Source organism: Anser brachyrhynchus, assembly GCF_964034855.1.
Source record: "Anser brachyrhynchus genome assembly, chromosome: 5".
Classification (NCBI taxonomy): Eukaryota; Metazoa; Chordata; class Aves; order Anseriformes; family Anatidae; genus Anser; species Anser brachyrhynchus.
The window spans coordinates 9,922,253-9,941,877 of record NC_137699.1 but is presented as its reverse complement, the minus strand read 5'-3'; the positions used below and the strand labels follow the sequence as shown (position 1 = coordinate 9,941,877).

General features: G+C 38.5%; 1 protein-coding gene across 1 annotated transcript; it reads left to right on the top strand.

Moving 5' to 3' along the window:
• Positions 1 to 660: 660 nt before the first annotated feature.
• On the top strand, positions 661 to 17,782 carry LOC308195532 (uncharacterized protein). Its single transcript, XM_080593132.1, has 3 exons — positions 661 to 11,318; positions 14,231 to 14,368; positions 16,917 to 17,782. The coding sequence occupies exons 1-3, from the start codon at positions 11,304 to 11,306 to the stop codon at positions 17,076 to 17,078; spliced, it is 315 nt and encodes a 104-aa protein (XP_080449258.1). The 5' UTR covers positions 661 to 11,303; the 3' UTR covers positions 17,079 to 17,782.
• Positions 17,783 to 19,625: the final 1,843 nt, after the last annotated feature.

The window sequence follows — 19,625 nt, the reverse complement described above, 5'->3', positions numbered from 1 at the left end:
AGTGACGCTGTTATATGTTTCTGTTAGTCAAGAGAAATCTCATACTTTAAAAAATCTTCTGGTGTCATTGCTCCACAAATGTGACAGGCAAAAGCTCACTGCGAGTAATGAAATTATATTGCTTTTACCTTTTCCAGCACAGATGAGATGGCTGCCATCTGTAAGAAATTCCCACATGTCCTAATATTCAGCTAAATTTAGAGGTGCCAGCTGGGTCCTGTTCTCAGGGTATAATAACCTTAATATTGAAGAACTGTCTTTGATGGGGTAAAAGGGTACTGCATGAGTAGTGAATTTTTCATTGCCAGTCTGTGGTGCACAGATGACAATCCTATATTATAAAGTCTGTTAAAATAAGCCTGTTTTTTAGTTTGTATGTTGCTCTGCATTACTATCCTACAGTACCCTATAGGTGCTTTCTCTCACCTTTCCAGACTTTTCATCTCCTGATAAACCTGAACTGTCAAAAAGGAGGATGATGCTGGATTTATTTCATGCACAGTATGTGAAGTCTAATTTCTTATTATTCCTAAATCAGGATGTGAAGTATTTGTTGGAAATGAGGTAGTCAGTGCTCTTTAAAACTGTTCAGTGATTAATACAGCTGTCTCTTTCCTTTCCTCATTTCCTTCTCCTTCTTTCAGATGGGGGGGGGTGGGGGAAGGCTTAAAAAAAGAAATGATCATCCTCAGGGAAAAGTACTGGTTTGTATTACTGTATGGAGAAAAATAATTCATCGACTCAAAAAAGCTTGCAAAAGCAAAACCAAAAATATTTTTGCTAACTTGGGTTTGGAAAACTTTCATAGATCCAAATTATAGTTGCTCAGTGAAGCACAGTCAAGGAGAAAAGATGCAGACAATGACTCAGCAGTTGTATTTTTGTTTTACCACCTGAAACGCAATGCTACCTTGAAGTGATAGCTTTGGGTTCATTGTTTTACCTTTTATTTTCAGAACTTAAAGCAATGAAAATACTTTGGAGAGTGACTTTTGGGAAAAAGTATTTTGTTTTTGTTTTGTCAGTCGAGCTTTAGTCATTCCAGTGTGCTGCCAGGTAAGGGGAATTGTACATCATGGCACTGAGGAAAAAAAAAAAAGAAAAAAGTGCGTATTTATCTTCTTGTAGCAGTTAATGAAAGTCTTTGACAGTCCAACACCATATTTGGAATACGCGGTTCTTAACATAACATTTTCTTTTAAGTTTATAAATCTATTCACTCACTTGGGATTCAGCTAGAACATGGCTTCTATAGCAAGCAGAAAAAGCATGAAAGATTCAACTACTCCTGTAATTATATGCCTGTAAGGACAGATTAATTCATGGTGCTAAAGACAGAGGTTTTGTGCATTACATCTTTCCTGTGCTAATCTGATTTCCATACTCCATAAAATTAGTAGGGATATAGAAAATAATTTTCAGATGTCTAGATACATGTGAGTAAGTACATAAAAATTTATTGTATACTTTGCCATCTACTTTTAATTCATAAATATATTTGTTAAAATTAGTGTGTATACACACACACCCCCAAACCCTTCTACACTTCATACAGTAGAGAGAGTATAAGCAATGTAATTACATTGACATGAACAGTCAACCATAGGCCAAGTGATAAGATCCTTAACGCTCAAAAATCAGCTTTTAAAATTGGATTTAAAATATTTATATGGTAAAGATATCTCACTAATCTTAGAGGAAACCAGTCGGACACTTGGGTAGAAAGTGGTCTTGCTAGGCTGCAAATTTGATGAGCAGCTATTACAGAGGCACTAGAAGGCTTTTCTACAGTTACAAATTTGTTACTGGCACTATTATGCCTTCCTCAGGTTCTTGTACTTTGAAATATTTGTACTCAACCTTTAATCTGTGAGAACATCACTATGGTATGCTCTGATAATCACTGGAATCGTTCTGGCCTCCCTGGTTTGCAAGCTTGCACCTATTACCTTGGTTGCACATGGTATCAATAGGAGGTCTTGGATTCACTTCAAAATTAAAATGAATTCTTCCTTCAAAAGATAAGACTAAAGTGAACCAAAACTTAGATGATGTCTGCACTCTTACTTTCTCATTTTTCTGAGAGCTTAGCTACAATCCAGAGAACCGAACTTAAAAACACATAAAATTGTACTCATCCAATATAAGCACACATTGCTACGTGTATATGAATATGCTCATGGACAGACAGTTCGATTCCATGGCAATATTCCATGACAAATATACATTTCCCAGTGTAGGACCCAGGAGCCTCAGTCATATACTGGAGGTTGATTTTGCCGCAGGTAGTATACAGAAAAATATATATATATTAAAAAAAAAAAAAAAAAACTGTCCCCAACATAGTCTGTGAAATACCTTTTGTAAGACAGCATTTGTTGCAATTATCATTAAGAATGTCTACAAGCAGAATTAGATTTCTGAGCAGTCCAAATAAAAAGCAAGGAGGAGAACACATTGGGGTTTTCATACTGATCCATTTTTTCTTTAGCTAAATATTTACAGAAGGAAAAACACACAAACAGTACAGTAGGTTTGAGAGAGAAGTTAACTTTTTTTTTTTCTTTTAATTTGTTTTTGTTTTGTTTGTTTGTTTTCCAGGAACTTTCACTGCCTTCAGCGGGGACTGTTGAAAATGTCTTCACCAGGTTACATCAGGGATGCCTTAGTCAGGAAGCAATGGATCTGACCTGTCATTGCAGTAGGCTTGTTGGCAGTTACCCAGGGAAAAAGGCAAGTCTTGGGGAGCACAAGGTAGAAGGGAGGAAAACAGATAGGGTAAGAAAAATGCCAAAACAAAAAATCCAGCTCTGCCCTGTTTTTCTAGTCTGATACTCTCACTATGATTGTTCAATAAGACATTAAAACCAGGTGTCAAAGTATGGGCAGTGTCTCTCTTCACATTCATTCTGCATATCTGAAGAACCCATTTTACCCTTCCCTCCCCCCATTCCTTAATCCCCAGCACTTCAAGGTGGGCGATGCACACTGTCCTTCCATTCAAGGCGGGTGATGCACGCTGTCCTTCCACAGTATGTATGTACATCGGTCACAGCTCTGGTGTCATTTTTCAAGGTGGTTTTAGGCACACCCTGCTTCTCTCTTCATCATCTATTTTAGTCAGGAAGAGCCATTTTAAGTTGGTTGCTGTCCTAGCAATTCTGTCTCCAAATCAGAGGATGGCTCAGCTGGCAGGATGCTTGTGGGGTGCTGCCTTTGTTCTGCTGCTATGCAGCCATCCGGCAGTGGGAACGAGAGGAGAGCACGGGTGAGATCAGCCCCACGTCAGGGGCTGAGACAGCAGTGTGGGAGGCTGCTCAGCACTGATGTTACAGTGAAGCGTGGTGAAATGTCAAACACGGTAATTTTGTGTGCTTTCTCCCGTCACCTCCCATTGCACTGCTAGGCAAACATTCTTAGTGTCATCTCGAGCAGGGAAAGTTAAAAACAGAAATCACAGGTTACTGGAGAATAAAAAAGAACCCTCTCTCTCCACTCAGTCAGTGTCTTTTAATTAAAAATGTTTTTAATAAAAGCAGAAGAAAGCAGACATTGTCTGGCTGCCATTGTTCTACTTGGCAAGGTTGAACAGCTCTAATCCATAATATCTGTAATATCTCATTAATTTAGGATTCATATTTCTTGTTTTTCTCTTTTCTTGCAGTCTCGTTAATTACAGTCTCATCTATAGAAGCAAGGAATATTCTCAAATAATGGAAAGGAACATCTTTTTCATGATAATTAAGCAGAGGAATGGGGAGAGAAAGCAAAATTGCCATGCATCACACATACCAGTAAAGAGGAAATTGTGCTGTTAAAAGAGTATACAGGCTGAGCTGTAATTCATACAGTCTTCCCTTTCTGATAGAACAGTTTCTATGTTTTGTGGTTGGTAAAGGACCTGGAACTTGTTATTTCTACTTGTCAAAATGGCACATTAGGAGGATAGAGCTAGTTTTGTTTTATATGGGATTTATGCAACATTAATAATGAAGTTTTAACCTGTCAGCACTTCACAGAATCTATTGTGCTTGGGACTGAATGTGAAATATTTTGGAAGAGAATCTGTGACAATTATAATAACAACCCATCTTGATTATATATTGGGAAACAATTGTTGCATTTTTTTTTTTATTTCCATTTCCTTTTGTTAACAAAAGGACTATAGCACATCATCAGAGAGGACATGCACAGCTGCAGAGACAGTCTATACAGTTTCCAAATGTGCACAGCAGACATTTTGCAGCGCTTAATTTTTGTGCCAGACTGGCCAGGCCAGCAGCACTGACAGGGTGAGCAATTCCATAAAGGCACCTTGGAGTTTGTCAAGGAAGTAAGAGAGAGCTATTATGGATTGTCTTTCCAGCATCCTTTATAAGCACAAACTACTGTTGCTGACAAGAGACCGTAATCAGATGTTTCAAAGAATTCAGCAAAAGATTTTTATATAGTATTTCTCTGTGGAAGTTCCTGCATTTTTAGATAATCCTCCAGTACCGATTGTCAAGAATTTGCTTGAAACTTGAAATAAGAGTTTATACTCTATTCAATTCTACTTGTTCCTTAGTACCAATAGAAATTATATTTCTATATTATATTTCTAATTTCTATAAATAGAAATAGTTTGAACTAACTCAAGATTTCATCTTTGTGAGAAAAATAATTTTCTAAACAGAATACTCATAATTATACTTAGAAGTTTAATTGACTCCAAAAGAAGAGTATCTGCTTGTAAATGCCGGAATACACTTTGGTTCAATTCCACTAAGCTTTTTACCTCACAGATCTTCTATAAACTTTAAATGTATTTTATTTATTTACTTGTTTAAATTTTAGATTTGTCTACACTTTGTTAGGCATTTTTACTCCTGTTTTATTAGATAAGTAGCACAAAGATCGTTTTTAAGCAATCTTAGCTGTTTGGTAATTTCTTAAGCGTTTTCGTTTGCTTGTAAAATAAAGAAATTAGTGGTTTTCCCAATATTCTCAATTTTCAGATAAAACATTAAAAGACTTGTATTTCTTGTTCTAAATTTTTGAAAAAGGTCTTCTATGTAAGATAAGCGAGAAGTACTTAGTTGTCAGGTATTTAGTTGTTTCTTGTGAAGTATGCTTTTTTGCCTCTGTATCTGCTTAAGAATGTCTGGTCCCGTTGGCCCATTTCAGACAATTTTGTGAGAGGACTCAAGGACTTTGATATTCAGTGCTTCTATATGTTAAAAAAAAAATAAATAAAAAAATTATTCATTACAGGAAAGAAAGTCTAAATGGGTCCAAGAGGGTTTAATGTGCCTCTTTCATCTGCAATTTCTGCAGAATCCTTTGAAGTGTCCCAAATGAGGAAGAGGTTAATTTTGGAGTTTGCACCTTCTTATACAGAAAGGTGAACTGGCTTTCAGGTACAGAACCCAAGACAACCAGACTTTCTGGGTTTTGATGCTATAATGTATAATTTTGTTTTTGTTGCTGTTCTTCTGAGCTGAGTTGTAGGGCTGGAAAGGGAAGGGAATACACAGAAAAGAGAAGGCATGTGGAAGTTGAAAATATAAACACAAAAAACAGAGATGTTTTCCTTCTGATAATCTAAACCCAAACAGCCCAACTTGAAAGTTTCCTCTAAAAAGTGATTTCTTCCATACAGAGGAAAACTGTTTGTTCTGCATTTCAAAACTATGACTGTTATTTGGATGCACCCACTTAGGTCAAACCCCATTGAATATTCTGATAACATTGCCATAATGTATTTGAATAATTCTTCATGTTGGTTTGGTTTGGACCTGAATTACAATTTGGGGTTTCTCTTGCCAAGGTGAAATTAATCGAGAAATATGAAGGCAATATTTTGTTTCTATTTGAACTTTCTAGCAAGAGCAAAAAAGTTGAGAACTGGATATCAGTTATGTATCAGAGAGTAGACTATCACTATACTGTCAACTCAATTACATGTTAAATGTTAATAGCATAGTTCAAATGACAATTAAGTGTCTCCAAGCAATCTTTTTTTTTTATGAATTTGCCTTTTAAATGTACGTTTACTTGTCAACTACCATATTATTACAGATTTTTCTTCACTTTATCACTTTTTTTTTGTCTGAGCAAATTTGTAGTCATCAATAAGGAAAGGAAAAAGTTCTTTATCCAATATTTAAGGTCTTATAATGAAATTATTATGGCCTATAGATAAGTCAACACTTGTGGAAAAAAAAAATCACCATATTTTTCACATTTATGCAGATGCCTGAGTAGTCAGTCAGCTATACAAGAAGATAATCAAAGGAAAATAATGAATGTTTACATTACCTAGTAAATTCTTCTGACTTTCCAAGCTCTGCTGTACTTTATGATCATCTTGGTCTAAATTATAAAACCAAATTTTTTGCTTTGAACTTGTCTGAATATACCTGCCAAAACCAAATTTGATATAAAGCATTGAGAGTAAGGGACTGCATCTAAGCTAAGAAATATACAGCTTATCCATACCCTCTGTAACCACAAACTCCTAAGGGCGCTTCTCTTGAATTTGAGGGTTAGTAATAGTTGGTTAAATAAATAAATAAAATAAAGATAATTTTGAAAAATCTTCCTTCTTTTTCATGCAAAACTGTTGCCTATTTCACCTGAAATTGGGGGTTATACTAACACCAGAAACGCCACATGTGCTGGCATCCTGGCACCCTCTCCTCTCCCTGCCATGTCCATTAACAGGTGCAGTGCAGAGATGTCATCAGAAATGTTGCAGTCGTGGGTAGGTCTCTATCTCCAGTAAGAGACTTTGGGTGATTCATTCCTGGGGTCCAGTGTGAAATTCCTTATGCATCCCCTGAAGCTTTGGTACAAGTACTCGTTAATTGTATGAGTACAGATGACGGTACCAATGTTGGCATGATTTCACGGTCAAAGCGTTTCAGGGACTGTACTTTGGGTTATCTTTAGTCCGGTCCTATGGAGTGAATCCTAGTTAGCAGTTGGGTGCCTCCTTTGGGGAAATGTGATTTAATTTTGTGCAAAATTAATCCAACTATTGTGTTCAGGGACTACTCTTCATTTTAAACTAAGCAGGGTAAGGGCAGGTGATTTGGAGATTTACCTCAACAGTATCACCTCATCTGAACAGAAATGTTGATGTAGTGAACACATCAGTTGGCTCCAGCATTACGAAGCTAATGGTGTTCTTCAGAACGGGACAGAGGATGAAAGCGTAAGCAGTGGAAGTTAAATCGGAGCTTTGAAAATTCGGTGGGCGTTAAAAATCCAAGGTTCTTTCCTCCATCCAGTGAAGTACATCTTATTCTTTAATGAGAAAATTAAGCTGACAATATTCTGTCAGCTGGATGTAGGCTATATTTTTAAGATTTGCATCTACAATTAAGCAATATTTGCAGTGATTAAAAACGAAACATATTTATGTCTTCAGCTCATCTTTGCCAGCCAATAAAATTAGTTTATGTTTATGTTCAATCCCATCAAATATGGCATGTCATCAGCATTATAATAGTCTGCTTTGGAGCTTTAAAGATACTTGGAATAACATTTCTTATTTTCAAGTGAAATGAGCTAGTGTTGAGCAAGAACTGTCTTTGGTTCAAATGCTGTGTTTAGCAATAATGTAAATAGGCAGTTTGAACTTCATGAAAACCAGTGTGCAGAATTTAAGGGCTGCATGCATAGGTAGTGTCTGTGTTTCATATCTGCTTTCTTTTTAATGCTCTGTACATTTTTATATTCTGCAAATTCTTCATTCAGTTACTTACTTGAAGGTTTACGCTATATTAATTTTTTTAGCAGAGCTCTGTCCTTTAGCACCTTTTAGAAGAACCTTAATTTGCCAAATGTTCTTAGAGAAAACGATTTTGTAACCTAAAAAAAAAAAAAAAGAGAGAGAGAGAGAGAGAGAGAAAGGGTGTAGACAAGTAGCATTAGGTTATTTTGGATGAACTCGTATTTTAAGACATCTAAACTACTTTTACTTTCATGGTATTATGAAGGCTTTGGTAAAGTTGATCAAATATTTTTTATTATGAAACTATTTCCTTTTAATTTGTACTTGTTAAAAAGTAACATACAGTTTGACTGTAAAATTCAGTATGGGTCACTCTGCCTTCAAAACAGCACAGGTAAGGTTTTTGATGTAATGAATAATGGTGCAGAACAAGTAGTCTGACCTAAGTAATAAAGAAATGAACCAGCTTCAAGTTTTATTCAATAGAGATTTCCACTGAAACAGCTCCAGCTGTTTCCATGAGAATCTGAAATAAATAAACTACCTTCTGGTGCTGGTGAGTAGCATACAAAGTAAAGATGTCAGTAAGTCAAGACTGGTATTTTAACTTAAGATTCAAACAGCCAAACTAATGGACAAGTTCCTTTATAATAGGTTGTATCCCCATGTGTGGCACTGGGTGGGAATGACAACTGAAAATGATTCAAAGAAGCAGAAAATATCACAGATGAGAAAAACTGACCCAAAACACAATGGACCAATTTTGGTATGATTGGTCACGATCAGAAGTAAGTTTATGGATTTAAATTATTCCTCAGAACAGTCCCAAGTTTATTCTGCATGCTTTCACAGATACCTTTGAGATAAGCTTGTATCCAGCCTTTGTACAGTCTTTGGAAAACGTGCGCATTTTCATTCCGAAGCTGGGCAGTCCTAGGAGTTCCTCTCAGAGCAAAATAACGAGAGAAAGGAGAGCGGTGAAGTGAACCAGGAACACGAGTAGCCTGTGCTGCCTCTGTGAAAGGGCAGGCTGCACACTAGCAGCTCAGGGCTTGATGACTTATGTATGACAAATGATTATCACATCTGTGTGATTTGCAGAACGCTGTAACAGAGCCAAAAATCCTGCCAAAGTGATGTAAACTGGAAGGCATATGCTAAGTAAAGAATAGAAGAAAGGGATTTCAGAGCTTTTTTTTTTTCCCTGATGCAGCCTTGGTGGCCACATGTTATGGACTAGCAAATTAGGTTCAAGTATATGTAGAGATCTGTTTATTATATAGGGCTTACTGTGGAGTAGTGAACAAAACCCAAGCTGTTGCAAAGCGAATCACTGTCCCTTTCTTAGCAGCATTGCATGCGCACAACCCAAGATAAAGAAGCTGGAAAGTGCCTTCAGACGAGGTGGTGGAAGAGACCATGTAGAGCCCAGGTGATGAGTGCTAAAAATATTTTTTGTCACAGGTAAAGATGAGCAGTAGGCAGAGGGGAGCAGTGGTGTAACTCTTGAGGCCTCGCATGAAACTCAGTTTTTATGAAGTCCTCCTTTAAAAAGGAGGACTCCACCTAAACAAACTGGAAGTTCAACTGGAGTTAACGCTTTCAGTAATAATCAAGCCAATGCATGCTTTCAAGTTGGCAGGACATCATTTTTAATATGAGACACAGTTTGGTGGCAATGAACTGGTCAAGCTGGCATTGGCAGGTCTTGCTTTCCCATGGCCCGGGTGCCCCGTGCTTCTCTGTACCCCTGGCAGGTCTCTCATTATGGGGTTGCTTCTCTCTGTGTCCAGCCCAGGTTTTGAATGTTCTGCAACCCTACAGGTCATTGTTTGTCTGATTTTTGTTTGTGTTTTTTTTTTTGTTTGTTTGTTTGTTTTTTCCCAGTCTACATTCTGAAAATAATCTGAGACAACAAATATAAACAACTTTCAACAGAATTTGTCCTAGAAATCAAACCTGGAAGCTCTAGTAACCTGCATTAAATGTCCTAATTCCCCACTAAGACATAAATCTCTGGATTGCTTTTAGTACAAACAGACCACCTGTGTCAAGCAATCTGCTTTTCTTTTTAAAAATATCGCAGATATTTCTCACATTCTCCATATGTAGCAAAAATCTTTCATTTTTATATTAACCACATTTGTAACCCTCACCAGTGATTTCAGTGTAATTTGTATCTTATGCTGGTGCAGGGCAGAAATTGGTTTTGATGGGACTATCTTTATGCAGATAGAAATTACTAGAACTTCATATAAATTATAATGAATATCATACAAAATTCTTAAGTCACACACTGAATATAATTACATAGTGCAAATTATAAACTAATTTGGGACTCAAAGTTAATATCAAAAGTGCCCTATGCTTGACACAGTATAAAAGAAAATGGTACAGACTCAGTTGTAACTATTTTAGTGGACTTTTCATCTAGAGGTAAATCTCACTGGAAAGTGTTAAAACCAAATTAAAAACGTAACGAGTGCTTTAAAAATGTATATGTAGATGGTACAACGATATCCAAAGGCCTAATGACAGCAAAGTATGCTCATGCAACATATGCAGCCATGAGGCTTCTCTGAACTTAAGTCTGCATAGATGCTGTACTGTATTTCTTCTTATAATAATTGCATATAGTTCATCTTAAATTTCAACTTAAAGTAAATGAATTGGTTTAAAGTTGTTGATAAAATGTCGGTTCATTTTTAGGAACTTGGGTTTTATTTCCTTCGTTTCTGATAAACCAGGAACTCTAGGTACTTGTATTATCCTCTGTAATGAACATGCAACAAGTGTAAGCATGGTGCCTATGCCTGCAGCTGTGGCAAGAACTAAGTTTCCCCAGGAAAAAATATTAACCTTCTTGCTCTGACTTTTTTAAGCATCTACTTTGAGGGAAGCAAGTTACTCTGATGGTTGGACCAGATGATCTTGGACTTTTCCAACCTTAACGATTCTATGATTCTAAGTCACGTTTTAGAGCAGCAGTTTTATTTGTGAGACAATCTTCTTCTTCTGCCATAGCACAGACATGCAAAACATCCATTTGCTCATTAACAGTAATGCCCCTAAATTTTTCACAGAGAATGCTGAGCTGTTTAAGTTACATTAACAGTCTAAACCTAATGCCGTGTTTAAAGAAGATAGATACAGAGCTTTATTCTCAAGGGTGGTCAAGCTACGGGAATGCCAGTTGCTTTGCCAGAGGCAAGAGTACTTGATAGGGGCAGGTTTCCTAATTCTCTCTGTAAACGTCGTCGGCATTCAGTGGTTTGCCTGAGACAGTGTGATGGAGAGGATTTCAAAGGAAAACAAACGATCTCACATCACTGCTTCAACGTGCAGGTAAGTCAAGGCTTTGGTACTGTTCTGGGCACAGGATGAATGCAGTGTTTTTCTTGATCAGCAGGGTACAGCAGCACGATGTCCCGGAAGAGTAAAAATCCCAGTCACTCGCTGGTCTTCACCCAGTAGTGGGCTCTCCGCTGTCCCTACTGGAGAGCTTGTGGTACCTGTGCTACTTAACTACAGAGGAGAAGCCTCTGCAGTGTAATGCAGACAGATCTGAACTGAAAAACACACAATGGTGGCAGTAAGGGTGGGTGAAATGCATTTTTTTTTTCTTATGCTTCATGTTTCTGAAAATGTCAGTGTATTATGTATATTTAATTTTCATCCAAAACTGAACAGAAAGGTTTTGGCTTTTTTGGTTGTTTGTTTTTGTTTTCCTGGTGGAAAATAATAAGTAATGAATGTGACAGAATTATTCTGGTCCTGTGGACCCAAGAAGAGTGCGGGTTCTCTGTGGCTGAGCAAAGTTCCTCGCAGGGACACATGGGCACTGCTCATGGTGCTCTGAGATGTTGACTCTTGTTTCTACGATGTCTGTGGGAAGTTGCTCCTTCACTGATGAAAGAGAAGGGAGAAGATTTCTACAGAAACTTCTGAAGACCTAGAAGTAACCCGACATTTGCCTCGTATGTTCATTTCTGCAAGACTTCAAAGATGCTTTATGTTACTAGGATCAGATAAAGGTTTGAAACAGTCTTTTTTTGACCCTTTACAATTCATTGACTGTTTTATTTCTGAGCCCTTTTTCAAAGTATGTTAGGCTGAGCTAGTATAAAGAGTTGAGAGCTGTGAGTTGCTGGCTTCAAAGGCAGAGCGATAGTGTGAGACAAAATTTTGGGCCAGGGAGGAGATGGAAAAGAAAAAGAGAAAGGTGTAGAAAGGAGCTTGAGAAGAGGCAGAAAAAAAAATGGACATAAGAGGACACCGGGGAAAAAAACAATCTATTTGGAAGAGGCATAAAAGAACTGAGGCAAAGGATATTCAGGATGTTTATGAAGGTAGCGAGGAGACTTCTTATTCCCTAGTAAGTGTCTAACGATTTCCACTGGATGTGGTGGTGTGCTCTTCCCTCAGTACGTAACAGGCTCACGGGATAAAAACCTCCACACTAATTCAGAGGCAGAGTGTACATCTAAACTCTTTATCTAATGGGCACCCCCTGTCTTTTCTCATGAATGTTCAAGAAAACAAAATAGCTTCATCTGTAGGGCCTCAAGCACTGCCCGGAGATGCATGGAATAGCAAGGTAGCACCTCAAAGGGCACTTCTGTCTCCTCGCTCTGTCTTGTGAAATGTGAACAAGCAGAAAATAGGGAACAAATGAGAGAAGGATAAAAGTGTCTCTGTCAAAGAATATACCATGGACGAAATACTCAGATGTGACCAGAACAAAGTAGTAGATGTATGCCTTGAAAACAGATTTTTGCAGATCCAGGTAGGCCCTTTCCTTGAAATACAAAGAGAAGAAAAGGGCTCCCCCACTGCTATTTATTTTGGTGCCTAAACCAGAGCGCATAGGCTTTTATCAGGTCTTGTTAGAGCAGAGAATACTTTAAAACAGGGAATATGTGGAGCTGTCCTTTGCAGGGGATGGTTGGTGGTAAATTGTCCTGTCAGCGGCTGGAGGCTCTCCAGGCCGAGTCATGCAGGAGGACACTAACTGCAGCAGAGGGGTGCTGTGCTTTGCTTGGCAGCACTGTCCAGTGTCCACCAGTATACATCGAGCTCAGGTGCCCTTCTTCTTCAGAGCAGCTCATGGAATTATTCATGAGCTTATTCAGTCGAATAGTCAGGCTTCCTGTATGAGAGTCTGGCCTACAATTTATACATAGCATTGCCAGAGAGCTGAAGGACATTTTAAGTTAAATGTTAAAGCAAATTCAAAAACTAGGCTAAAAAATAAAAAAGATTGTAAAAAATAAATAACAATAATAAAATAAATTAAAAAAAAGATACTGTAAAACCAGCCTGGTAAACCTGCGGGGGCGCTTGGCCAAATCTCCTGGGTCCCAGCTGCTGCTAAGAGGGGACTGTGAACTGGGACAGCCCAAACCGTCTGGGAAAGCACTTGCCTAGAAGTCACCCTTTAACAAGAGGAAGGCAAATGTCGAGCAGATGAAACGGGCACAAGGAAGCTGCGGTTTGCTAGGTTTGAAATAAAGCAGGGGTGTGGGTGTGAGTTGGGGCGGTGGGCAGCAGGATGGATCCCCCATCTGTAGATGGAGGGAGCTGGCGCCGGGGTAGAGCTGGGGCATGTGGGCCGCACGGCTCCTCCGGTGAGGTGCTGAGGGGCACTGAGAAACTGCCAGGGGCACGTTAACATTTTATAAAAACCCAGCATTACAGCTTTGCTGATATGGATTAAGAAGATTTAGTTCCCTGATTGCTGGGTAATTATGTCATTAATCAATAAATCGCTTCAATATTGACCTGGTTTAAGCTACCTGAACAGAGCATTTTTTTGCTGTGATACAAGTCTCCATGTAAGCGTTTCACATTTTAGTCACAAGACCGACCCCATTTCATAAATCCAGATTTGCACACCTGTTTAACACAAATTGTATGACCAAAAGTACTGAGGTGGACAACAAGAATGTTTATGAATTACTATTTCTTTTTGAAGCTGATGTGAAACTAATTCAGAGATTGAAGAAAGAAAAAATAAATAAAAAAGAATAAGGTGTTCAACAGGGGAAAAAAAATAATCTCATCCCTATTGTGATTCTGAACATCAGCCTGACTTTCTTGGGGATCAGAGAAAGACCACAACATTCAAATTCAGCAGAATGCTGTCCAAACTTTTCAAGTAGAAAAAATGTCAATCAGAAATTTGTTTCTAGATATATAAAACACAATTCTCTGGTAAATTTTTGTTGGAGTATTGGAAGCAGTGTACATTGCTGATTAATGTGTGTTAAACAGGAAAATTAAATTATCCCCTCTCATAAGCTGCTGAACTCTAACTTCTGTAGAATAAAACGACTCTCAATTTCTCAATGAAACAAAACTTCTTTTTAACACTTGCACACAGAACCGCAGGTCCTGGGGGGAGGGGTAAAATCTGTAACACAATATCTGATCCTGTCCTAAAGAAAACTTCATATGTTTCAGGTATTTGCTCTGCCTTTGTCGATAACTGAATTGTTTTTATATTTCCAGTGGGTAGCATACAATAAAAGGGACACGAGGACTATCATCCTTCATGTGAACAACAAGACCTTGCCACCCTTCTTCGTGCTGAATCTGCGTGTTTTAGGAGAGGGAAGTCAGCATCAGGCTCTGGCCTTCACCTCCCAGGTAATGTACAGATAGCAAATTTACTTAAACCACATTGGAGAACACACTGTAACGCTAGATTAGAATCAGAGGAAAAAAAGGAAGGTCATTAAATCAGAAAGAGTAAGCATGGAAATTTATATATATATATAAATGTGTGTATATATATATGTGTGTGTGTGTGTAATATGTGTGTATATATATATGTATATATATGCGTAATATGTGTGTATATATATGTGTTATATATATATGTGTTATATATATATGTGTATATATATATATAATCTGTTAGAGAATCAATTGCAAACTGCTTCACACAGGGAACAAAATTATGCTCATGCTGTTTTTGTGAATTCTCCCATTTCAAAATACGATGTCTGTCCACTGCTGTGGAGCTGGAGGATTCCCCAGGGTAGTTTGCTGTGTTCTTCTTGACCACCTAACACTTGCCCACTGAAGGGCAGCTCTTCATATGCCACTGGGGAAAGTCCTGACACCTGAGTAATAGCACAGTTGATGAGAAAAAGACACCTCTGTACCTTATCTTTGTTATTTTTGACCATTTCCTCAGCAGGAAAAATGTTTATTCATTTTAGTATGTCTCCTTCTGAATAACCACAGAAAAGCACTTTCATTACTGCTAATGGTTATTGTACATTTTTTCCACTGTGATGTGTCCTGACTTGAATGTCAGTTATCTCGGAGATGAAATTATGGAAAAATGACTCTGCAGCATATGCAGTTTGCAGTGTGTGTTGTCACTGCTTTCAGGGGCTGCTTAGTAGAAAAGTAAAAGCCATGGTGTTTGCTCACCCCAGAAAACTGGAGCAACTGCCTATTTTTACACTCTAATCTCAGCATGTAGAGATCCAGCCATTAAGCTCCTATCAAGGTTAATTAAAGTTTTGAAGGCGAAGGTTTGAAATGCAGACTTGCTAGAGAGAACCACATTTCCTCTACGGATTAAATTCAACTCAGTCACTGCAGCTCTTTTCGGTTTCCTGTTAATTCACGTCTTTGTCCAGGTAGTTTTTACCCATCAGAATAAGACCTGAAGGGCTCAGGAAGCACAGTTTGTGAGCTGGAGCCCTAACTCTTAAGCTGAAGACCCATAAATTAACCAGGAGCTGTCAGACAGCTCTACATGATCAAACAAAAGCCTAACACTAAGCTGTTTAACAATTCTAAGATATACAGCAATGAAAAGGGAACCGAAAGTAGGACAAAAATATGCAATATGATCTGAGAACATTTGCATAATCTTTTGAAAACAAACTAAGTGCTTTCTCTTTCATTTTTTTCCCCTTTATTTGTAAAAATAGGGTGAATATTCCTAAAAATGCAGTTTTAATAGATATATTGCACCAGTTTGGTCTTTCTAAAATGAGATATAAGATTCAGCATTTGAAATACCACAGAAAGATATTAGCTAACTGAATGCTAACAATTTCATACAGATGTCTACTTATCATGCAAATAGTTTATTTAGATGCAGAGACACATTAGACTCCAGTGATCGGGAAGTGAAAAACGGTAGTTGCTTCATGTTGTTTCAGCGTGCGTGACTAGAATTTCAGCATGCTTCCTCTAGTAGTTCAGATAGCAACACTGAAATAAGCAACAAAAATGAGGGACACAAACTGTGTATACAAAGGAGGCTTGATTTCTAATACAGGGGATATTAGCGGTAGATGATGGGCTGCAGAAGAACAGATGCCTTTAAATCAGCAGAGCATTATGCAAACAGCTGTTAACAAGACAAGGCATGTAATTTCACCTACTGTACTCTTAATTTTGCTCCTACCATGCTGATCACATCCTGATTTCAGTATGACATTTAAAAGGAGGTCTCATCTGGTTTATATAGCACTTTATAACCCCTGATTTGCAAAAGGGTAACTGACTGATACTACTTTTGAGCTCTAGAAAATAATACAGCTTATAGCCTTCTGTGGAACACGAATGGGTTTTCATTAGATTTTAAACCTAAACTGCTTCCTGACCTTTTCTCAATACCATACTTATTATTTTTCTCTCTAAATGAAATGATACTCAAACTCTAACCATTTGTACATCACTTTTATATATTACTGTACCTGAAGATGACTTAATTATCCTAATATCTAGCGTAAAGGTCTTGCTGTTGCACCTAATCGCTGATAGCATGCAGAATGAAGGGCCTCCATTTACAGACGGGTCAGATAGCCACGTGTCCTAGCAGCACGTAGTCCACAGCAGAGCACTCTTCTCTGCGTGCTAAACAGACCACAGAATGTTTCATCTCCTGGAAAACACATCATTTATTCATACTAGAGCAAGTTATCTCTGAAAGCAGTGGATGGAAGCAGAAGTCTTTTCCTTGACAAAGATTGTCTTTTGACTGGTGCAAGTACCTGCAAATTCAGGGAAAAAAAAAAAAAAAAGGTTTTAGAAAGGGCTTTCTGATATTTCTCAGCAATTTTGTGTTGAAGTGAACCATTCTAGACAGCAGACTAAAGTCTGTTGTTGACTGTGTTCAATATAAGTATCCAATTCTGTTTTCTTTTCATCCTCCATCATCGCTTAGCAAAGCTTGACTGATGATGCTGCCATTGAGGGGTTGGATGGACGCCCTCCTCCTCTTCTGCAGCAGCCTGGGACAGGAAGAGATATTCTTTTGGCTGCCCATCACCACCAGTTGCCATCTCGGCTGGCCAAGAAAGAGCAAAATGTCGGCAGCAACCTCTGACAGATCAGGACGAGGTGATGTCCCCTCGCTGTGGGGGCAGCTGGGCCTCAAGGCAGCAGATCCGCACGACAGCAGTACCACAGGATGCTCGTTCCTGGGCCTCCCTATGAAAGATTTTGTGATCAGTGCTGATTTTTCTGCTTTTCTGAATTGTTTTGCAATGTGTTGCAGAGTTGCTTAGGCCTTAGGGTAATAAGGCTTATATATCACTACTGTGAGGTTTTTTTCTTGAGAGCGGAAACTGCCAAGCATGAAAAAGAGAGGGGAAAAAAAAATAACAGTTGCTTTTTTATGAATCCCTGTTGTTTATTCTGCAGTGTACACCCAATAGCAATTACTTTAATCACAGCAGAGACTGTGTGAATCCATCAGAGAGAAAGTCTATAAACATGATAAAGAAATGTCATATTGTCCTCACTATCAGTTTATCTTTTTTTAAAAAACTCTCTTGTAGGGGACAGTAGTGATAAAAAATAAAATTAACAGAAACCTGAGGCAATGTGTTGTCCAAACCCCAGTTGTTTTTATGGCATATTTATGCATTTAAGAAGTCGATGTTTTCATCAAAGGAATGACTGATTCAAAAACAAGGCAATTTATTAAGGTAGAATAAAATAATGTAAATTATTTCATCTAAATTTTGTGTTCTTACATTTTATTAACAAATAAAAAGATGTTCAAAGTGCTTATAATAAAACTATGACGTTTATTCAATAAGTTGCTGCATGTCACTTGGTTTATTTATAGTACGTTTAAATACATAACCCTATCAGTGTAAGAGTTTTGCATGGTTTAGTTTAACCACCAAAATGGCTATAGTGGGGGTGTGTATATATATATATATATATATTTCTCATATTATTTCTCTGGATTTATTTCCACTGGAAGCCTCTTGGGGATTTTATTGGATTTGGGATTAGAATCTCAAAGTGTGGCTGCAATGCCTGTTATTGAGAACCGTGTGCCTCACGTCCCTGACCCCATGTCTCTGACAGTACCAACAGCGACAGAAGTGTTTTTCAGTGGAAGCAGATATTGTTCTTTTGACACAATCTCGCCGTGTGCATGAGTATAAACAATTTGCTGAGGAAGAGCTGTGCCTGTGACATGATGGAGCAGTTTTTGCCCCGGTGAGAACGTATGCATGCAGAAGTGAAATAACAGCAGGAGGAGCTGCCTGCAGAGACACGATAGCCTCAGAGTCATCCCAAAAATGTTAAAGTAACTGTTTTTGTCTTTATGTTAGCATCATTGATGTTTTCTGTTTCTATCTGGCTGTGTGTAGCTTGGCACTATGCACACTGTGACTGATGCTCTCTCACCTAAGTGCCAGCTTTTGCTAGGCTGGGTGTGAGAATTGTGACCACAGGATGCTTGGTTGATTTAAGCAAAATTGTCTGGGAAGCCAGACATGAGCCAGCTTCAGACATGAGAGACACTCTGTGTACGTGTCTGAACCTCGCAAATACTACCCTGTAAGGTATGCAAAAATGGGAATATAAAAAAGAGCAGAGTGACCCCAGCCAGATTTTCAGTATGTGGTGTTAAGTATATAAAGAGTGGCAAATGAAGGGTGTCTGGGGACATGGGATTAAAGAATGAATACCCTAGGAGAGGAAAATGTTTTTCCCTGTAATTTCTTCTACTGCTGTTGGTGCTTTTCATATTATACTGCACCTGCTGCCACAGTGACATTTATAAGTCTGGAATCAGGCACCATCCTCCTGACCCAGAAAGCTTAGGTTTAATTGAGATAATGCAAACAGTCAATAGGAGGAAAGGCCAGAGATGTGTTTTACAACAAGGTAAGCAGACCACTGGAGACATGGTGGAGTGTGAGCTCATTCTGCTGTCGATGCTGCATTTCTTTGGCAAACACTTTTCTGTAGCAGAGGCTTTCATTGTATTTGGAAGTTGTCATCTGGACTCGTGCTGGGTTCAGTGCCTTTGAAACCCGAATGCTGTAGATCACTACAGTTTTTAATTGGTTTTACAGTTTATGTCAGATGTGTTTTTATTTATTACCACAGCCAACCAGCTCATGAAGAATCATGTTTGTCTCAAGTGACTGGATTAGGAGGAGGGAAGGTGCCGGTAGAGGCTAACAAAGGAGCTCAGATTGTCAGGGAGGCTCCCCATCAGGTTCTGATATGAACCAGAGGCAAATCTTTGGAAGTCCTGTTATGAAGCAAAGCAAAAATGACTTGGGGCTTTGTTGAGATGACTTCTTGGGACTGCAGGGTGGTGGTTTTACTCAGCTGGGCAGATGAGCTCTGCCACAACTGCTCTCTCACTCTTCTGCGTCAACGGGAAAGGGGGGAAAAGAAAACGATGGAAAGGGCTCAAGGGTTGAGATAAAGAAAGGGAGATCACTCTACAGTTACTGTCACAGGCAAAAACAGCCTTTAGCACAGGGAAATTAATGTAATTTATTACCTATTACTAACAAGGTAGAGCGGTGAGAAGCTAAAAATAACAAACCTAAAATCAACTTCCCCCCCACCCACCCTCTCCCATGCCTTCCCCCCGAGCAGCGCAGGGGAACGG

What these genes read in the sequence shown, in the direction of transcription:
- LOC308195532 (XM_080593132.1), top strand. An exon ending in CTCTGGCCTTCACCTCCCAG is followed by an intron (nt 14,369 to 16,916) that starts GTAATGTACAGA and finishes ATCATCGCTTAG; the next exon opens with CAAAGCTTGACTGATGATGC.